The sequence below is a fragment of the Mauremys reevesii genome, linkage group 7, assembly GCF_016161935.1.
Source record: "Mauremys reevesii isolate NIE-2019 linkage group 7, ASM1616193v1, whole genome shotgun sequence".
Taxonomy (NCBI): Eukaryota; Metazoa; Chordata; order Testudines; family Geoemydidae; genus Mauremys; species Mauremys reevesii.
In genome coordinates, this window is record NC_052629.1 from 119,989,707 (window position 1) to 120,007,212 (window position 17,506).

Below are 17,506 nucleotides of genomic sequence, written 5' to 3' on the forward strand. Positions count from 1 at the left end.
TTAAAGCTGGGGCTTTAAGAAGAATATAAAGTGTCATGAGATTGGCATCAAATCACAGTAGTTTTCAACACTGCAATAGTCCTATTGGCTTCAATGGGATTACTTATGTATTGAAAGTTAGGTATATACTTAAGTCACCTTGCTGAATCAGGGCCTTAAATCTTTTGTGCCTAGCCGAGTACATCATCAATACTAAGGGTGTTGACTTCTAGATAATCCAACTGATTCTGCCAGGTGTATTTGCATGTTCCTCATTTTGTTTAAGTTGTTGTTGCAATGGGCAATAGATTTTTACCCAACGGGTAAGGTTAGAGGTTACAGAGTAACACTTAATTAAAATGAACTCTAATAAAGCACCAGTGTATGAAAATTTTTTCAGTGTTCATTTTTATATGTTTATAGTCTCTTCTAATGCTGGAGATTAGATTTATAGCCTGTAGAAATTGAATACAGGAGCTGTCTCATGACAGTGGACATTGTGTTATGTGAGCTGTAAAGGTGTTTTGTAAAAATCTGTTTTTAAAGTATTTCCAGACAGATGTGTACACTGTGACAAAAACTAGTATTCAGATATATCAAATTCAATAGACCAGCAGGTTCTGCTTTAATCCATAGCAGCTATGACCTTTGCAATAATACATGTGAAAGCCTAACTGAATCCATATCAGTCAAAAGTAAATTAAAATGAATTTAACAAGAAAGGGGATACATTAAGCTTTGCAAAATTGTAAAAATTAATATTGCAGCTATGTCACCTTCGCCTGCAACTGGACTGAGCAAGGGTGAGAGAGAGAGAGAAATCAATTCCACGAATTTTGGAGAATGTAAGGATGAGCTGAGAACTTTATTTCTGTCTTGTCTTTCTTCTTGTTTGGTGTTCTTGCTACTCTGTGCTTGGGAGCAACTCATCACCAAGGGAGGCAATGGCTCTCCATTGGCAAGCAGCAGTTCTTAGATATTTGTGTTAAAACCACACACTCTCTGATTGTGCTCCATGCGCCTACCCTGCCATGTTTCGTTGGCTGAATGGAGTCACTCTAAGCTGCTGGTTCAATTCCTTCTCATAATCCCTACACAACTCTTTTTACAACTTTTTCAGTGTTACTCAAAATGGTTACCCTTAAAAGGAGACTTTAGCCATCTGAGCTAATGCTAAGGTCACTTCTTTAGAAACACACTGAGGAATGAAGGCAGGGCTGTGAGGCAGAAGCCTCACAAATGCATCCCGCCAGTCCTCATTGTTACAATTTAAGAGTCAAAGGCCCAAAGAAGCATTTGGTTTTGTTTTAATTTGTAAGGAAAATGGTTTCTCATAAACCATAAGGGGAGGACTGGGGTTCATTCTCCAAAACACAATTATACTGTGTGTTAAAGTCATACATTAAGTACGATATATTAAGCCAACGAGATGGACAGTTTTTTTGTTAGCAGACTGGACTATGCCAGTAAAAAATCTAATTGGCAAGCTGATGCCAGAAGCTGTAAAAGGAGTTCTGTTTCTTTTGTCTCCATCGTGTGTGTGTGTGTGTGTGTGTGTGTGTTGTTTCATCTTCCTTTGGTCCTTTAAGAGCTGTCACACTGACTGCATTATGGAAATGTGCTAGATACACTTCAGTTTTAGACTCAATGTTTCACTGCTCTGATGTGAAGCTCTAGTTAAGCCGAGCCTTGCATTACCCATGCTGACCATTAATAGAGTAGATTCTATCTGAACGAGGAACATAAGGCAACAGTTGGTGACGCTCTAGGTTGATAAATGTGAACATATTAAGAGATGCTGAGAAAATGGGCCCGTGCTGAAGATCTCTGTGGAAGCCATTTTGTTTCTGACAGGCAGGGCATGCACTCTAATTGGCTTGGCCAATCTCTGCCAAAAAGCTTGAGAAACATTGGAGAGAACCTTTCGTATGTGTCTGTGTTTTTCATGCCTGGACTAACAAAGACAGTGACAAACACCAATTAATTTATTGTCTAAATTCTGTTGTTATACAGAATGTCCTTCATAGAGCAAATAGCCTCAGCCAGCTATTCTTAACTAATCAAAATTACTGACTTCCAGCATGTTTGTAGCCTTATTATTCTGTAATTATATTTACAGGAAAATTAGGTTATAACTTAGAGTGAGATAATACATCCAGGCCTAAAGCTTAATTTACTACCACAAAGCAGCTAAAATGAGACAATATTGTGTAAAAAGAAGGTGTAGAAATCATTCTCTGTAAAATGGTGTGAATGGAAATGTCAAATCACATGCCTATGACTTACGTTCACCTGTTCATTTCATTTCCACTCTTCCAGTCATATTACATTTTAAATTTATTGTTGAGTCTTTGAAAGAGATAATATTATAGGTAATCTGAAGCCAAAGCAAAAAAACACCATTTGATTAGAACCAACCCTTTTTGTACAACAGACACAGACAGCATAAAATGCAGTAAGAGCCCAACCCAAACCCTACTGAAGCCAAGGAAAAGATTCTCATTGACTTCAAGAGGCTTTGGCCAAGGCCCTAAATGAAGACAACAAATGGTTCCCCTCCTCTTAGATATTGAATCCAGCTTTAGTTTGATTATAAAAGTGCATCCTGCATACATGTATGTATTTATACAATTAATTTTATATTAGATATAATTATAGATTAACAAAATGAATCATTTTTGTAGCAATAAAGTTGAATAGCTCAAAAGAGGAAAATTGAAAGTGATTTTTTTACTAAAGATATAGACAGTTGGTCTATAAAGGAATAATACTATTATAAATTAGCGGAAGTATATTACAAAATTAATCTATGTTATAGTTACTAACCAATAAATATTAAATGAACCTGAAGTTGTCTTCTGATATCATTTAATGATAGCAATTAATTTCACATTTAAATCAAAAAGAAGGAAGAAAGCATGAATAACTTAATATAAAGCATCTTTGTTCAACTGCACTTCAAGGTTACTACTTCAGTGTATGTAATATTCATTGTAGAAGTGTCGGTGGTTTTCCATACTAATGAGTAGTCATAGTTGGCTGCTTCTGCATTTCCAGCTGTCTTTGTCTGGTTTACAGTTTTATATCATTTTAAATATAGAGGGTCACATCTGTAGCTGCTGTAAATCAGCTACCTTACTTTTCTGATGTACACCAACTGAGGATATGACCCCAGGTTATTTAAAGCATTGTCAGCAGATCAGGTAAGAAACTATGCTGTAGAAAAAGATAATTATGACTGCAGAAGTCATAATACAGACCTCTTGTTTCTTTTTTCTCTTACAAAAACAAAAGCAATGGTATCATGTTGCTAATGGAGTTATTCTCTATTGTAGATAATCGCTTAGCAGTGACAGAAGTGTATTTACCAATGATTTGTAAAAGAGTCTGGGATTTATTACTGATTGTCATATTAATAAGTTCTAATATCACAATGCTAAGCAAACAGTGATTCACAATTGGCTGCCTGCTATTAAAATAGAAACCCTCAGATTCCTAGCAGTAATTTACAAATTAAACCTATGAACGTTTTTAGTTATACATTGAAGTCTGGAAACAACTGATTGGATGTTCCCAAACACGGAGCCTCGTTAAAAAGCACGAGTGCCAGAGCAGCACAGCTAATAAATACAGCAGGCCTAATCACCACCTCCTGCAGTCAGACCAAGAGAAGGAGGCTGAGGGAGAAAGCCCCACAAGTTGGATCAAGTTCCATAGGTGTGTAATTTGAGCATTGATTGGGGAACTCTTTTGGAATGAATTTGCTTTCATCCAAAGGCTCACGGTGATGCAGGTACTGTAGATCATTGTTTAGTTCATCGTTGCAAAGTGGCTCCAATCTGTTTTGACTTGCAAAGCCCACTTGTGCCATCCTTACTCATGGTGAGCTATATCTGACCACATGAGCTGTCAATGGGACAGCATATGTAATAGGGTGCTATTCCCTGTGAGTGAGGAAGGCGCAACTGGGCTGTTAGTGCATCTTCTATCTCAAAGTTTCATCACTTCTAGTAGTACAAAATTGAGAGGTCTCAGGGGGACTTGGTGTAAATCTGTGCTTTTCTTATTAGAAGTAACAATAATTTCCTTTCCTCCTTTTCCTTCAGTTCCAGATTATCAAGAACAGGATATCTTTCTATGGCGAAAGGAAACGGGCTTTGGGTTTAGGATTCTAGGTGGAAATGAGCCTGGAGAACCTGTAAGTGCTTTTTAAAAAGTGGATTTATGTTAACCAGTGTTACCTTCCAGAATCACTGCAAAAACACATGCAGTGCTGTGCAAACAGCATCTCTGTTAAAATGAGAGATGGGCCTAAGCTTAACACCACACATCCAAACACCCCTAAAATTTGAGGGGAGCTCTGAACTTCACTGTTGGTCCTTATCTGTATTCCAGGCCAAACCAAACCTCTAGATTTATCCACCCACCCCCATGCACCTTGATCGAGAGAGATCTTCCAATATGGTTTCTGTTATTGTTGTATTTGAACTTTGAGCAGTCTTCCCGCACTCGCAAACACACACATTTGCTGGGCCTCTTAAACATGAATCTAGTACCCGTGAAAGGTGCCAGACTAAGAGCACCTAATGCTCTGGTCTATTCACTGAGCAGGTCACACGTAGAAAGTGGCAATATAAATTTCTTTACTCTGTCCTGTCACATTTATGCCCATTTATGGAGCATGATTTTTCTCTCATGCCACAGTAAATGTGGAATAACTCCCTGTGAGCTCAGTAGGGCTAAACTGAAATTGGTGTGCATGAGAGAGGACTCAGACTCCAGGGAGAGGTCAGAGGATAATTCAGTCTCAGTTCACCTCTTGGCTTTCCTGGCAGGACTGACTATACTATTATTCATCTTTCTATTGTATTATAGAGCATTTTTATAAAGCATTTCTCTCATAGTGCGTTATCAGTAGAGGTTGAGGGATGTGATACAAAGTTATGGTATAGTAATAGTAGAAACAGAATATGCCAGTAGTTTTTATGGTGATTTCATGACGTGGATAGGTGTCTACTAACACCTGGACTGTTACTTACTAGAGGCTACTGTACAGAACACCTGACACATGTTACTGTCTTTCGATGCTGTTGATTTGGGTCACACTCAGACCGAGGCTCCAAATCTCATTACCGCTCTCCTGTGATTTCCAGCTGTCTGTCTGATGGGTGGGGACATGCTCATTCAACATCTCTCTCTCTCTCTCATTTTTTTTTTAATTCATCAGATTTACATTGGTCACATTGTACCAGTAGGCGCTGCTGATGCCGATGGTCGTCTGAGATCTGGAGATGAACTGATCTGTGTGGACGGAACACCTGTTGTCGGAAAATCTCACCAGCTTGTAGTCCAGCTTATGCAACAGGCTGCCAAGCAAGGTCATGTCAATCTAACTGTAAGGCGCAAAGTGGTATACACAGGTATGTTGCCATGTGACCGGGTGGGCACAGCTCTTATTATTTTCAATCTGTGTCCTGTGATCTGCTTGCTAACGATCAAAAGCTCCTTCTCATAATAGTCTTGCAAAAATGGGACTACCGATATGGACGCAGATATTATTTCACCCTTTGGGTTGATTTTTATTTTATTTTATATTTTGGCTGTTAAAATGTGGTTTAAAAATAGGTTTCTTTCTGGTTAAACATGAATCAAGATTCTCTGTTTGTAAGCAGCCTGGGCCTCTTCAGTCCTTGTTCAGGTTCCTGTTAAAGCCATTCGCTAACACGAATCGTTGTTGTTGTTGTCATTACTTATATGTGCACTTCTACCCCGATATAACGCTGTCCTCAGGAGCCAAAAAATCTTACCGCGTTATAGGTGAAACCGCGTTATATCAAACTTGCTTTGATCCACTAGAGTGCGCAGCCCCGCCCCACCCCCTACCCCCCGGAGTGCTGCTTTACCGCGTTATATCCGAATTCGTGTTCTCTCGGGTCACGTTATATCGGGGTAGAGGTGTATTTTGGTAGCTTCATGATGCTGACACCCAGTAAGAGACTGTCCCTGCCTTGAGGAACTTACAATGTAAATAGACAAGACAGAAGTGGGCGGAGTGGAGGGACAGAGGTACAGAGAGGGAAAATCACTTGATCAGGGTTACACGCAGGACTGCCATACAGGTCTCCAGAGGCCCAGTTCCCTTGCCCTTGGACCATGTTTCGTCTAAGCACATCCCTTCAGTTCTGTCCTTGAGAGACCGTTGAAGACGGATGCAAAGTAGAGCTGTTTGAAACTCTTCTCTCTTTTTTCATTTTGTAAGCACCATATTCAAAAGCTAGGGTGTTCCCAAATTGATGCAAGATGAAAATATAACCATTCCTGCCGCTTGGGTGAGGGGAAAAACAGAGGCAAGAACAAAACATTGTTTTGTTCTTGCAAATCTGTCAAAATGTGGTGTTGTCAAAGAAAATGACAATGCAGTTAGCGAGCTCGTGATGAAGAGCCTTCCAAATGACAGTTGATTTATGTATCACTCCTGTTGACTGGTAGCACTGAGATTTTGCTCCATCTGCACCCAAATTTCAGGGAGGTTAGGTTTGGTATTTTGGTCTGGGGCCATTTCTAGACAGAGAAGATGTGAAATAGACCTTCAAGCTGAGGTGTCAGCAGAAGAATAGGGAGTGAGGTATTTTAAGCTTAAAGGAGCATCAAAGTAACCTTCAGATTGAGAAATAAACACACAAGAGTAGTTAAGACTGTCACAGCCTCTCTAAAACTGCCCCTTGTTCTTATACGTTGAACCACAAATGGGCTTCTTGCAGGCAATGTGAAATATGTGCTTATTTCTTAACTCATACTTTCAACAACGCAGTGCAAGTGGAGCATAAATTATTTGCTATAACAGCCTTCAACACTAGAGTAAATACTGTGATGTTTGATGTTACCATTGTAGATCCTGTAATAGAGGATTGGTTTTATAGAGGTGGGGATTTTTTTTTAATTTTTTAAATCCAGGCTAGAAACTGGCATAAAAAGATTTAGATTATATTGTGTCTGAGCTTTTGGTTCCCTACTGCTCCCCTTACCCTTGGGTCGAGAGGATTTGAGATTGTTAGAGTCTAGGATTTGCACAGGGTGATGTTTGCATTTTTGCCTTTATATCCAATATTTGTCCAGTGCCTTTGTCTTGGTCTCTTGATGGGTAACGATGTTCAAAAGCGCATTTTTCTGTCTGGCTTTATTTGTTAAGATGTTGTTTAATAATCATTAGCTTTTGTTGTAACACCGCCTATGGCTTCTGTTGTTCATGATCTGTACTGTTGTAGTGCCTAGACTACATCTCTGTTGTACGAGGCACTGTACGAACATGCAACAGTGAGATAATCCCATCACAAAGCACTTACTATGGCAGATGTGCTCTTTCAATATTACTATTCAGTATTACGCACTGGAAATAAGTGTGTGTTCGCAAGTCTCTAAAGCCTGGTCTACACCGCACGGGGAGGGGGAATCGATCTAAGTTATGCAACTTCAGCTATATGAATAATGTACCTGAAGTCAACGTACTTAGATCTACTCACCGCGGTGTCTTCACTGTGGTAAGTCAACTGCTGACGCTCCCCCGTCAACTCCGCCTGCGCCTCTCACTCCAGTGGAGTACCTGAGTCGACGGAAGAGTGCTCGGCGGTCGATTTATCACGTCTTCACTAGATGCCATAAATTGACCCCTACTGGATCTATTGCTCCAGCAGGGTGGTATTTAACAGGGACAAGCTGAACCAATGTAAACCAGATTTAAAACCGTGTAGAGCATCCACACACACAAAGTTGCACTGGTTTAACTCAGTGCAACATCATTCCTTTAGCTAAATCGGTGCAACTTCTCTGTGAAGACAAGGCCTTAGTTGTGCTACTGCATTTGCACGCCTGCCACGCGTGTGTGTTTTCAGTTTTGTTTCAAACTGGTGGCGGCAGCTGATTGTGTACCTTGTACCCAGTCATTAAGGAAATATTTCCAGTCATCCACTCACAGTAAAACAGACCTGTTCTGCCATTTATCATAGGCATGTGTTTCTGTCACCGAACATTTGTAATACTAAAAACAGTATTACAGACAGTTCAGTGAGACTCCTGCATTTCTTCTGCAGTTCCAAAAGCAGAGAACGAAGTCCCTTCTCCAGCCTCTTCACACCACAGCAGTAACCAGCCAGCTTCCCTGACGGAGGAAAAGCGGACCCCGCAGGGAAGCCAGAACTCCTTAAACACTGTGAGCTCGGGCAGCGGCAGCACCAGCGGCATTGGCAGTGGCGGGGGCGGGGGAAGCGGCGTGGTCAGCACAGTGGTGCAGCCGTACGACGTCGAAATCCGCCGGGGAGAAAATGAAGGCTTTGGCTTTGTGATTGTGTCCTCAGTTAGCAGGCCCGAGGCAGGGACAACTTTTGGTAAGTCCTGGGAATTGTCCAAGCACCTTCAATGAGACAAGAGTTTGAATGCCATGGTGCAGTCAAGAGTAGCTAGGATCTAAATAATTTAAAATTCATGGACAAGCCTTGATTTGTGTAATTAATAATTTCATTGAATGCTGAGCATTAGTAGGTGTTTGCCTTCTGGGTTTTGCTCAACGGTGAATTAAAAAACACAGATGGATATTGTAAACAGCCCCACCACCGGTGCCAATGACTGGCACTCCTTGAGTGCACTCCAGGGTTAGTTTGCAGTGGTGTGTTAACCACGTGCCCTGAGTTGGATTGTGCTGTCCATCAAATAGCAGGGGGAACCTGTGAAGAAGGGGCACATGATATTGCAGGATGGAAATAACTGAATGATTGAAATCTTGCCCCCAGTTATCAGTGGAGATTCAGTTCATTTAAAAATAGCAACTGTTACACTGATTAGCTTTTCTTTCGGGTTCGTAGGGATGTTCTTGGCTCACCGTAGGGGGATGAGCAAGCTGATATCTGGAAACTGCTAAAATGTTAGTGGTCTCCATAAAATCAAAAAAATAGCTCATCTCCTTAAGCTCCTGCTGCCTCCTTCTCCCAAACACACACTTCATTTGAATAGTGGAAAATGAGCAGCTGACATGACTCTGTCCTGTATGCTGCTTTGATGAATTTGGTCACCTGTGCTTTCTTGAGAGCCCAGTGTGGGACGTGGGTCAGTGTAGGTGCACCTGCCTGCATCTTTGAAGAACCCCTTCCGAGCCATTTGATTCTTGCCAGGAAGATGTAATTCTTTCTGCATAGCTAAAGAGGGGTATTTTTGAAACAACAATTAACTAAAGCAATGACAGAGCATGGGGGATGGCATCTCTGCGAAAAAGAAAAATAGCCGCCCAGCCCAGGTAGCGCTGCCGCGCGCCGCCTCGTCCTCGTCTGCGCCTCTTCCGGTCCCCCGCCCGCCGTGGAGGGAGCGGGAGAGCGTGGCGCAGCGCAGGCACGCGGACGCGGTCGGTCGGTCCGCGCGCTTGAGAGCTGCCGCAGTCATGCCTGCGGGAGGTCCACCGGCCCAGCCTGCCGCCCCCTAGATTTGGCCGCCCTAGGCAACAGCTTGGTTTGCTGGTGCCTAGAGCCGCCCCTGGATGGCATTTGTGTGGAGATGTAGGCATGGAAGGAAGGCTGTGATGGAAATGAATACCCAGCATGAGTCCAGGGGCAATATTGGCTTCTGTGCTCAGGGGAGTATAGAAACTACCTGCCTCTGCATGTGCACTCCCAGGACACATCCCCAAAAAAAGACTAGGAGGGGAAAAGAGGAGGCAGAGCGGTAGCTCTACTCCTTCCACACTACCCTGTGTAGCAGGGTGGGCACACCAGGCCAAGTAGACTGCACCAGCCTATGCAACCTGCAATGGAGAAGTGCCTCTAACTGGGTTTATCTGTACTAGCCTTTTCTCCCTAAAATTTCCCACCATTGCTAACACTGGTGAAAGCACTAGCATAGTGATGGTGCTCTAACTACCATGCCTTCGAGAGCAGTCGTTCTTAGCACTGGTAGAGCTGCTACAGTGTGTGTGTGGGGGGGAAAGAGAGTCGTGAAGACAGTGTCTCTGGTACAGTCCATCCCCAAGCTCCTTCTGGAGGAGGGCAACCCCATGCGTCCCTCAGTAACTCAATACTCAATACAATTTGGGCCTAGATATTTTTATACCAAAGCACAATGGAGAGAGATTTTATGTACTTGAAAGTATTTAAAATATATATGGTATAATATATATGGTAAAATAGACATTATTAGATGTGAGATATACTGTGCTTTTTTCTCCGTAAATGTCATGATGTAAAAAGTTGTTTACTTGCACCAGAAATGTTAGCTAAATGAAAGCTGCTGTTCTATCATTTCTGTAGGGTTTTCACAGTGATATGTTTTGACCTTTGACTTTTTCCTTGAATTTTTGAGTACACTGAACTTTTCCCTAATATTCTGCATGAGATGCTTGTCCTGAGCTATGCAGTGCTTGCCTTGTAACTGTAGTTCTTTGTACCTCTCACATGGGTGGTCTTTAGAGATGGGCCAAACTGATTCAAAAACTTCCCTGGTCATCTGAGCTTGGGGTCAGTCATCTGTGATCAGTAAATAGGGTAGATTGAAAATGAATTTCTGACTTTGATGCCCACAAAACATCCACTGAAATGAGCAGTCCAGTGATTGTCTGTATGAGAGAGGAATTTGCTCACGATTGAGAAATACCATCCCATTTATAATAATCCTTACTGCTGGTGATCAGCGTGCGTTTCCCACCTTGTCATATCCCCGTTTTTTAGCCCTTTCTTCTTTATGGTCTTTTTGGTACTGTAACCTATGTAGCAGTGTATCTCTCTAAAACTACTAATAAAATAAATGATTACAGCATATACACAGAACTGCCTTTTGGGGATGAATGTATTCCAGATACAGAGTTGTCACTGCATGCCTCACAATCTCATGCTCCACTTATCACGTGTTGCATGTCTGGGCTTGTCTGCAGTTTCAAGAAGCTAGATGGTTGGTTTGACCTGAATTCTGTCTCCTGTAGCCTCAATTCTACAAGATGTTGAGCATCCTCCAGTCACATTGATTTCAGTGGTGCTCACAAGGTCAAGTGATTGTGTGCGGTGGGAAGACATTTCTGACTCTGTAATGCATTCCTCACAAAATGCTCTTGCTGTGTCTCTCTCGTAGATATTTGGATTGTTTTGCCTGTGGTTTTAGAGCTATTTAAATCAAGAGTGCCTCATTTCCCCCTCTCCTCCCCCTTCCCCACCCACAGCCCTATGCCCTTTAAGATCATAAAATGGGAAGAGTTAACAAATGGTTATGAAGAGGTTGGTGGTATCGAGCAGGTCAGGTATGTCAGGCTTGGCCCATCTCTAGTGGTCCTGCCCCTTGCCTAGTGCTTCCTTTGTTCACTATGGAAGAAACAATGCCTTATTGCTTACCCGTGCAGCATTGATAGACTAGATCTCTGTGGTTAAAAGGGGAGTCACACTCCTTACTAGGCATAGAGTGATTATCTTTCTAAATTGAGAAAGAACAAAACATTGGCAGAAGCTTGAACAGCAGTTGGCTAAGATAAAGACGAGAGATGCTGACTGATGTAATCTACAAGCAGCAAGGTTGAGTTTTCTACCAGCAGTTTCAAGGTTGCAGTACAAAAATAAAACCTCAGTCAGGTTATTTTTGGACTGTTGAGTGCAGTTGTAGTCTCTCAAAATCCCACCATTTGTAACCAAATGACGGGTCAGAGTTTTGGTGGATTAGCTATCTAATAACTATAGGAAACACCTACTTGTAACAGTTCAGGTGAAGCACTTTGCACTCGTATAGTTGATTGCCAATGTTTTGAACAGTGGCAGCAATGCTATCCTTTAATAACTTTTGCTTGATGCATTAATTAATTAACCCTTAACCTTCTCTTTCCCCTTTCAACCCTTTTTCTCCTTTTCCCCTTCACCGCTGTCCCATGTATATAAACAATTAAAAACAAAAACAAAACCAATACAAAAGCAGGAAATGCATGTGTGGGCATGCCTCACAAAATAGGTCGGATAATTGAGGGGAGCCCCGCAGACCGCTGTGGCAAGCTGAAAGTAGGAGACCGGATCTTGGCTGTTAATGGATGTTCCATCACCAACAAGTCGCATTCAGATATCGTCAACTTAATTAAAGAAGCAGGAAACACTGTTACTCTGCGCATCATTCCAGGGGATGGTAAAGTATATGCTCATTTCTGTCTTATCCAAATGTTTTATTCCTCTTTGGCTTTTCATGTCACTTTGAGTTGCACAGACGTGCAGGTTTCCATTCTCAACCCATCAGGCTGGAGTTAGCATTGAGAAGTTTGCCACCGTCATACAACCATGTCTCTTCCCGCCCTCCCCCCGCTTCCTATAACTGGAAATCAGCTTTTTTTAAAAAAACAAAACACAAGAGGTGCTAAGTCTGGTCAGAAATTAAAATCCCCTCCCTCCTGCATTCCTTCAACTGTCTCTTTAAAACTACCTTCAGTAAATGAGACCCACATCTCTGTGGATTTTGAAGCTTTATTTGATTTTTGCAGTGATAATGCTGCGTTAGAATATTTGGGAGAGGATTCATGTCCTGTAAGGCATGGAGTCCCTGAGGTTTTACATATACACAAGCAGGCTATATAGCAAAAGAGATCACAGAAAGGGATCAACACATTGTCACGATTTAAGCCGTTTGAAAAGAAGCTTTGTTTTTATTCAGGGCACGTTGCTTTAGGAATGATCTCAGTGCAGTTTGAAATGCTTTGGCTCAGTGATTTTGGTTCTCGAGGTGCTCACAACTGATTGCTTCAGGAGTGACGCCTAGATGGGGTTTCACTGCCCCAAAATTTTATTGTCCTGGGAGTTACTTAATGTGGCTGATAGCTGGGGCCAGCCCTGGTCATAGCTGCTTAAAAACAATGAATGGATGCAATGGGGGCTTAGCAACACAAACGCTTAGTTTGTGGCAAGCTGTGGTGTAAATGTACCCTGCTAGGTGCTAAGGAACTGTTAGTGAGCGACAGCAGGATCTACACACACTGTGCATAGGGTAGATTTACACCCATGGTTGCTCCAAACTAAGGGCTTTTGGCGCTTGCAGCGCAGCAGCGTGCACACACACAACACACACTGCTGCCTGCGCTTGGCGCGCGGCGCGCACAAAAAGCGCCAGTCAGCCCAGCCCCGCGGCCAGCCGCAGCTCCCCCGCGCTCCGGACATTCCCCAGGGGGAGGAGAGGGGGAGAGCTTTTTCAGCGCTGCGCTGGGGCTGACTACACTTAGCGCTCAAAGCGCTAGCGGCGGAGCGCTGCCGCGGCAGCGCTTTGAAATGCAAGTGTAGCCAAAGCCTTAGTGTTCATGCAGACAAGCCCTAGGATTGAATTGGGAAAAACTGTTTTCCCAAACCTATCCCTGACCTACCATTAAGAACAAGGCATAAATGTTAGGGATATTTCTATAGTAGGATTAAATCATTATGGTTCTGAATCCCTTATTTTTTATTGATTCACTGTAAATTGTATGCTCTGGATTGGTCTGTAGTCTAAATTTGCTTCGTAGAAATTCTCTCCTGCCGTCCTGTTCGTGTCAAGCTGAATCAATGTTTATAACATTTGACGGCCCTGATTCAATCCTAATGAGCATTTTGAGAATCGTGCAATATATTATTTGCAGTCCAGAAAACTCAATTAAATGGAGAAAGAGTGCAATTAAGGGAAAATTGGCTCAAATAAGATAGCCCATTGCAATGAAAACTGTTAACATGAGGTTTTTTCACTCCACAGTCTGACTGGAAACATTGTGCTGTCACTTATGCTTCGGTGTCTGTCACACAAGCTATATTGTACTCTGTAGCTATGGAACAGAGAGTTTATGGCAGTGAATATTTTTAGAGAGCTGGAGAGAAATTATGAATTGAGCCAGGGATTTTCAAAGGAGCATAAAGGAGTCACATGTCCAGTTTCCAGTGGAAAAATTCAGTGGTGCCTAATTCTCTAAGGGTATGTCTACAATGCAAAGAAAAACCCATAGCACCGAATGTCACAGTGCTCGGGCTGCAGGGCTAAAAATAGCTGAGCAGGTGTTCCCTATTGGGCTGGACCCTAGCTTCCAAGACCCTCCCCACTCATCAGATTTCAGAACCAAGGCTCCCAACTCCAGTAGGAATGTCTACACTGCTATTTTTAGCCATACAGCCCCTCAGACTCAGCACCACAGGTTTTTCTTTGCAGTGTAGACATACTCCAAGACTCCTTTGAAAATCACAACCTGAACCATAAATTCATGCCTTACCCAAGAAGCCTGATTACAGTGCTTTTAGTTATAAAAATGTAAACTGATGAAGACCAGAACATATCTGTCTTTATAAACCACTTATATTTAGGATAAGATATTATGTACATTTCAGGGCTTTTTCCTTATATTGCTATGCAGCAGGTCAAACTCTGTGTGATCCTCAGCAGCTTCCAGTGAATTGAGTATTCATGAATAATGAAATGACTATAAATCAGATAGGCTGGAATCTGAACTGGCCTGTATGTGCCAATGTTGAATAGAGACCTAGAGAAAAGTGGTTCATTACCTTGTTCAGGCAACTGAATAAAATTGAGAGACGTTGACATCTGAGTTATAAAAATCTTGAATGGTTTAAGCATCTTCAAATAAGAGAGGATTTCCTCTCCCACACACATACTCAGCCAGTCAGTGTGTGTGTGTCAGAAACATGCCAGCCGTGTGCACCCAAACACACATAACAGGATTATGGGAGACACAACATACCATGTTAACTCTAGTTAAGCTGGGAGAAAGACACACAGGCAGTGCACAGCTAAGGCTGTTCTGAAGGCATTCCACGCTGAAAGGAAAGAAAGGCAAAGGAGTGCCAAGTAAGAAGGGAATGATCTTTACACTGGTGTCGCTGCGGAATTCAGGCCTTTGTTTTAACTTCCACTTTGCAGTTCAAGGTGATTTTGTCAGTTTTACTCAGCAAGCATTCAACAGTCATGGTGCAGCCCCTCCCCCCTACCTCCAAAAAAGGAGAGATTTGCATTCGCTCTAAAATCATGAGGTTTTTTAAAAATCCATGTTGGGTTCTTTTCATCTGCCTTCTGGATTTGGAGCTTTTAGGGGTCATATTTTCAAGCTTTTCTCCAAAGCCAAATATCATGAGAAGATCACAAGTGTTGGCATCGCTTACTAATGAAATGAAAAACTTTTTAAAGTTATTTTTACTGTGTGATAATCCTAGGGCCTCTGAGAGAGTCCTACAGTTTAAGGCTAGAAGGGCCAACAAGCCCATCTAGTCTGACCACCTGGATATCACAGGCCACCAACAACATCCAGCACCTGCACACTGAGCCCAGCAACGGAAATGAGACCAAAGTATCACAGCCCACAAGGGAGACTATACTACTCTGCACTATGGGCAGAGAATAGGAGGGACCGAGGTGCACTAGTGTCCAAGCCAAGAAATGATTAAAAAGCATCTGTATGTATGTGTATATGTAGATAAGTTCTGTCCCATAAATACTTGTATAGTGCCCATTGAGGTCCATGAGAGTTTCACATATCTATCCAAGGGCAGAATTTGGCCCGTCGTGCCTTCAAATATTTAGATAGTTATTTTGATCTTCTCCTCCCTTGGTTTTCAGACCTCAGCCGCTAGAAGAGGGCCTCATCCTCCCTGATTGAACTAACCTCATTATCTCTAGCCTGCTTCTTGCTTGCTTATATATACCTGCCCCTGGAGATTTCCACTACATGCATCCGACGAAGTGGGTATTCACCCACGAAAGCTCATGCTCCAAAACGTCTGTTAGTCTATAAGGTGCCACAAGACTCTTTGCTGCTTTTACAGATCCAGACTAACACGGCTACCCCTCTGATTTTGATCTTTACTAATTTAGGCCCTGATCCTGCATGCACTTAACTTTACACCTTCCTGAGTACTCCCACTGAAACTGGCTGAGAAAGCAGTGGGACTGCTACAGTACATCCAGCCAGTCGTATGCATAAATCTTTACAGGGTAGGGGGGGAATGTGTAGTACACAGGGAATGAGTGTTTCGCATGAGAACAAAACTGGAAGCAATGTCTGTCTGTTTCATCCCTGAGCCTGAACGTGAAGTGTTGGTTGGTACCTATTGAGTTAGCCTGACTTAGCAAAGCTTTCTGATGGTGGCAGTGGAGAGGGCAATCTCTGTTGTTAAAGGTGATTTGAGGAGATCTGATTTAAAGTAGAAATTTGCAAACAGCCTTTTAGCAACTGATATAGTGGTTCTTACAGAAGTTAGTAAAACTAGACAACCTTTAAGTCAATTAGATAGATGGCTCTTCTCATTTCAAAGCAGGGAGGGCAGTAGAAATTATTCAGAGAGGATGCTCGCCTTGTATCTCGAGTCTTTTTATAAAAAGTTAGTAAAAATACTGCACATCTGTTGACAATTACTAACTCTTATGCTAGTGTGGTCTAAAGAGAGACCCAGAACCGTGTCATGGAATTTCATCAGTACCTAAGATGTATTGTTGATCTATTTGGTATCCTTTGCATGACCTCCTAAGGAACAAGGTTATTGTATTCTGTTTGCACCCAGTCTCCATGTCATACCAAAATGGCAATGGAAGGTGTATGTGGCTTGTATGCTGTTTGAATTTAGTACAATTTAGAAACAGTTTATTTTGGGAGCACATTGTAGCCTCAGAGATGCCCAAGTGAATTAGACAAGACCATGTTGTCTTAAAATCCAACAGTTCTCTAATGCAGCCAGTGCCCATAAGCAGGAGTGTGTGTCTCTGCACAGAGGCTGGCTGGCTCCAGACAGCATCACCCCCAACAAGTACAGTTCGTTTTACTTTACTTTCCTCAGTCTCTCTCAAACCACACCCACCCAGTTAGTGGGGAAAGGGACATCTGTTACGAGGTGTCCTATAGTTTAAAATAAAATAAACCAATACAATAAAATACAATCCCAGCATTAGATACATTTCCAGAAAAGCTTCCAGCCATCATCTTCAAATCACTCTTCTTCTAATTGAGGCACATACCTTCCATTAATGCAACCTGGCATTATAGGGAACTTCCCTAGGAGTCACCAGGGAGAAATACCAGATGAAAGAAGCGTAATGCAAACAAGGCTAGGCAGGAAAGAAGACCTTAGAGTGATTGGAGAGCCAGGGATTTTATTTGTTTGTGTGTTAACTTGGGCTTAAAGCAGAAGCTAGTCAAATTCAGACTAGAATTTTTAACATTACCTACACATTTTTAAAAAAGTGAAGATAATTAACCATCGGAACAACTTACCTAATGACGTGGTGGATTCTGTGTCACTCAAATTCTTTACATCAAGTTTGAATGTCTCTCTAAAGCTCTAGCTCAACCAGAAACAATGTAGGCTTGGGGCAGGAATTGCTGGATGAAATTCTCTGGCCTGTGTTTATACGGGAAGTCAGACTAGATGTTCATAATGATCCCTTCTGACCTTAACACTGATGAATCTATGAATGAAAGTTCATTAGCAAACTGAGAGTCAGTGCAGGCAAGGTTAGCGTAATCAATAAGCTCAGCCGTGTTAGATCAGGGTTACTTCAGATTGTAGCCCTTCGG

General features: G+C 42.2%; 1 protein-coding gene across 42 annotated transcripts in view; it reads left to right on the forward strand.

Moving 5' to 3' along the window:
- MAGI1 (membrane associated guanylate kinase, WW and PDZ domain containing 1) overlaps positions 1 to 17,506 on the forward strand; it is a 481,773-nt gene that overhangs the window by 453,700 nt on the left and 10,567 nt on the right. For 20 of the 42 annotated variants that reach the window (XM_039548079.1, XM_039548081.1, XM_039548090.1 and 17 more), the window contains 5 exons: positions 747 to 824; positions 4,086 to 4,177; positions 5,207 to 5,399; positions 8,067 to 8,360; positions 11,905 to 12,108. In XM_039548079.1, coding sequence (XP_039404013.1) covers positions 747 to 824; positions 4,086 to 4,177; positions 5,207 to 5,399; positions 8,067 to 8,360; positions 11,905 to 12,108 — 861 coding nt within the window. The remainder of the gene's footprint in view (positions 1 to 746; positions 825 to 4,085; positions 4,178 to 5,206; positions 5,400 to 8,066; positions 8,361 to 11,904; positions 12,109 to 17,506) is intronic. The other 22 variants (XM_039548093.1, XM_039548096.1, XM_039548099.1 and 19 more) reach the window with 5 other exon arrangements.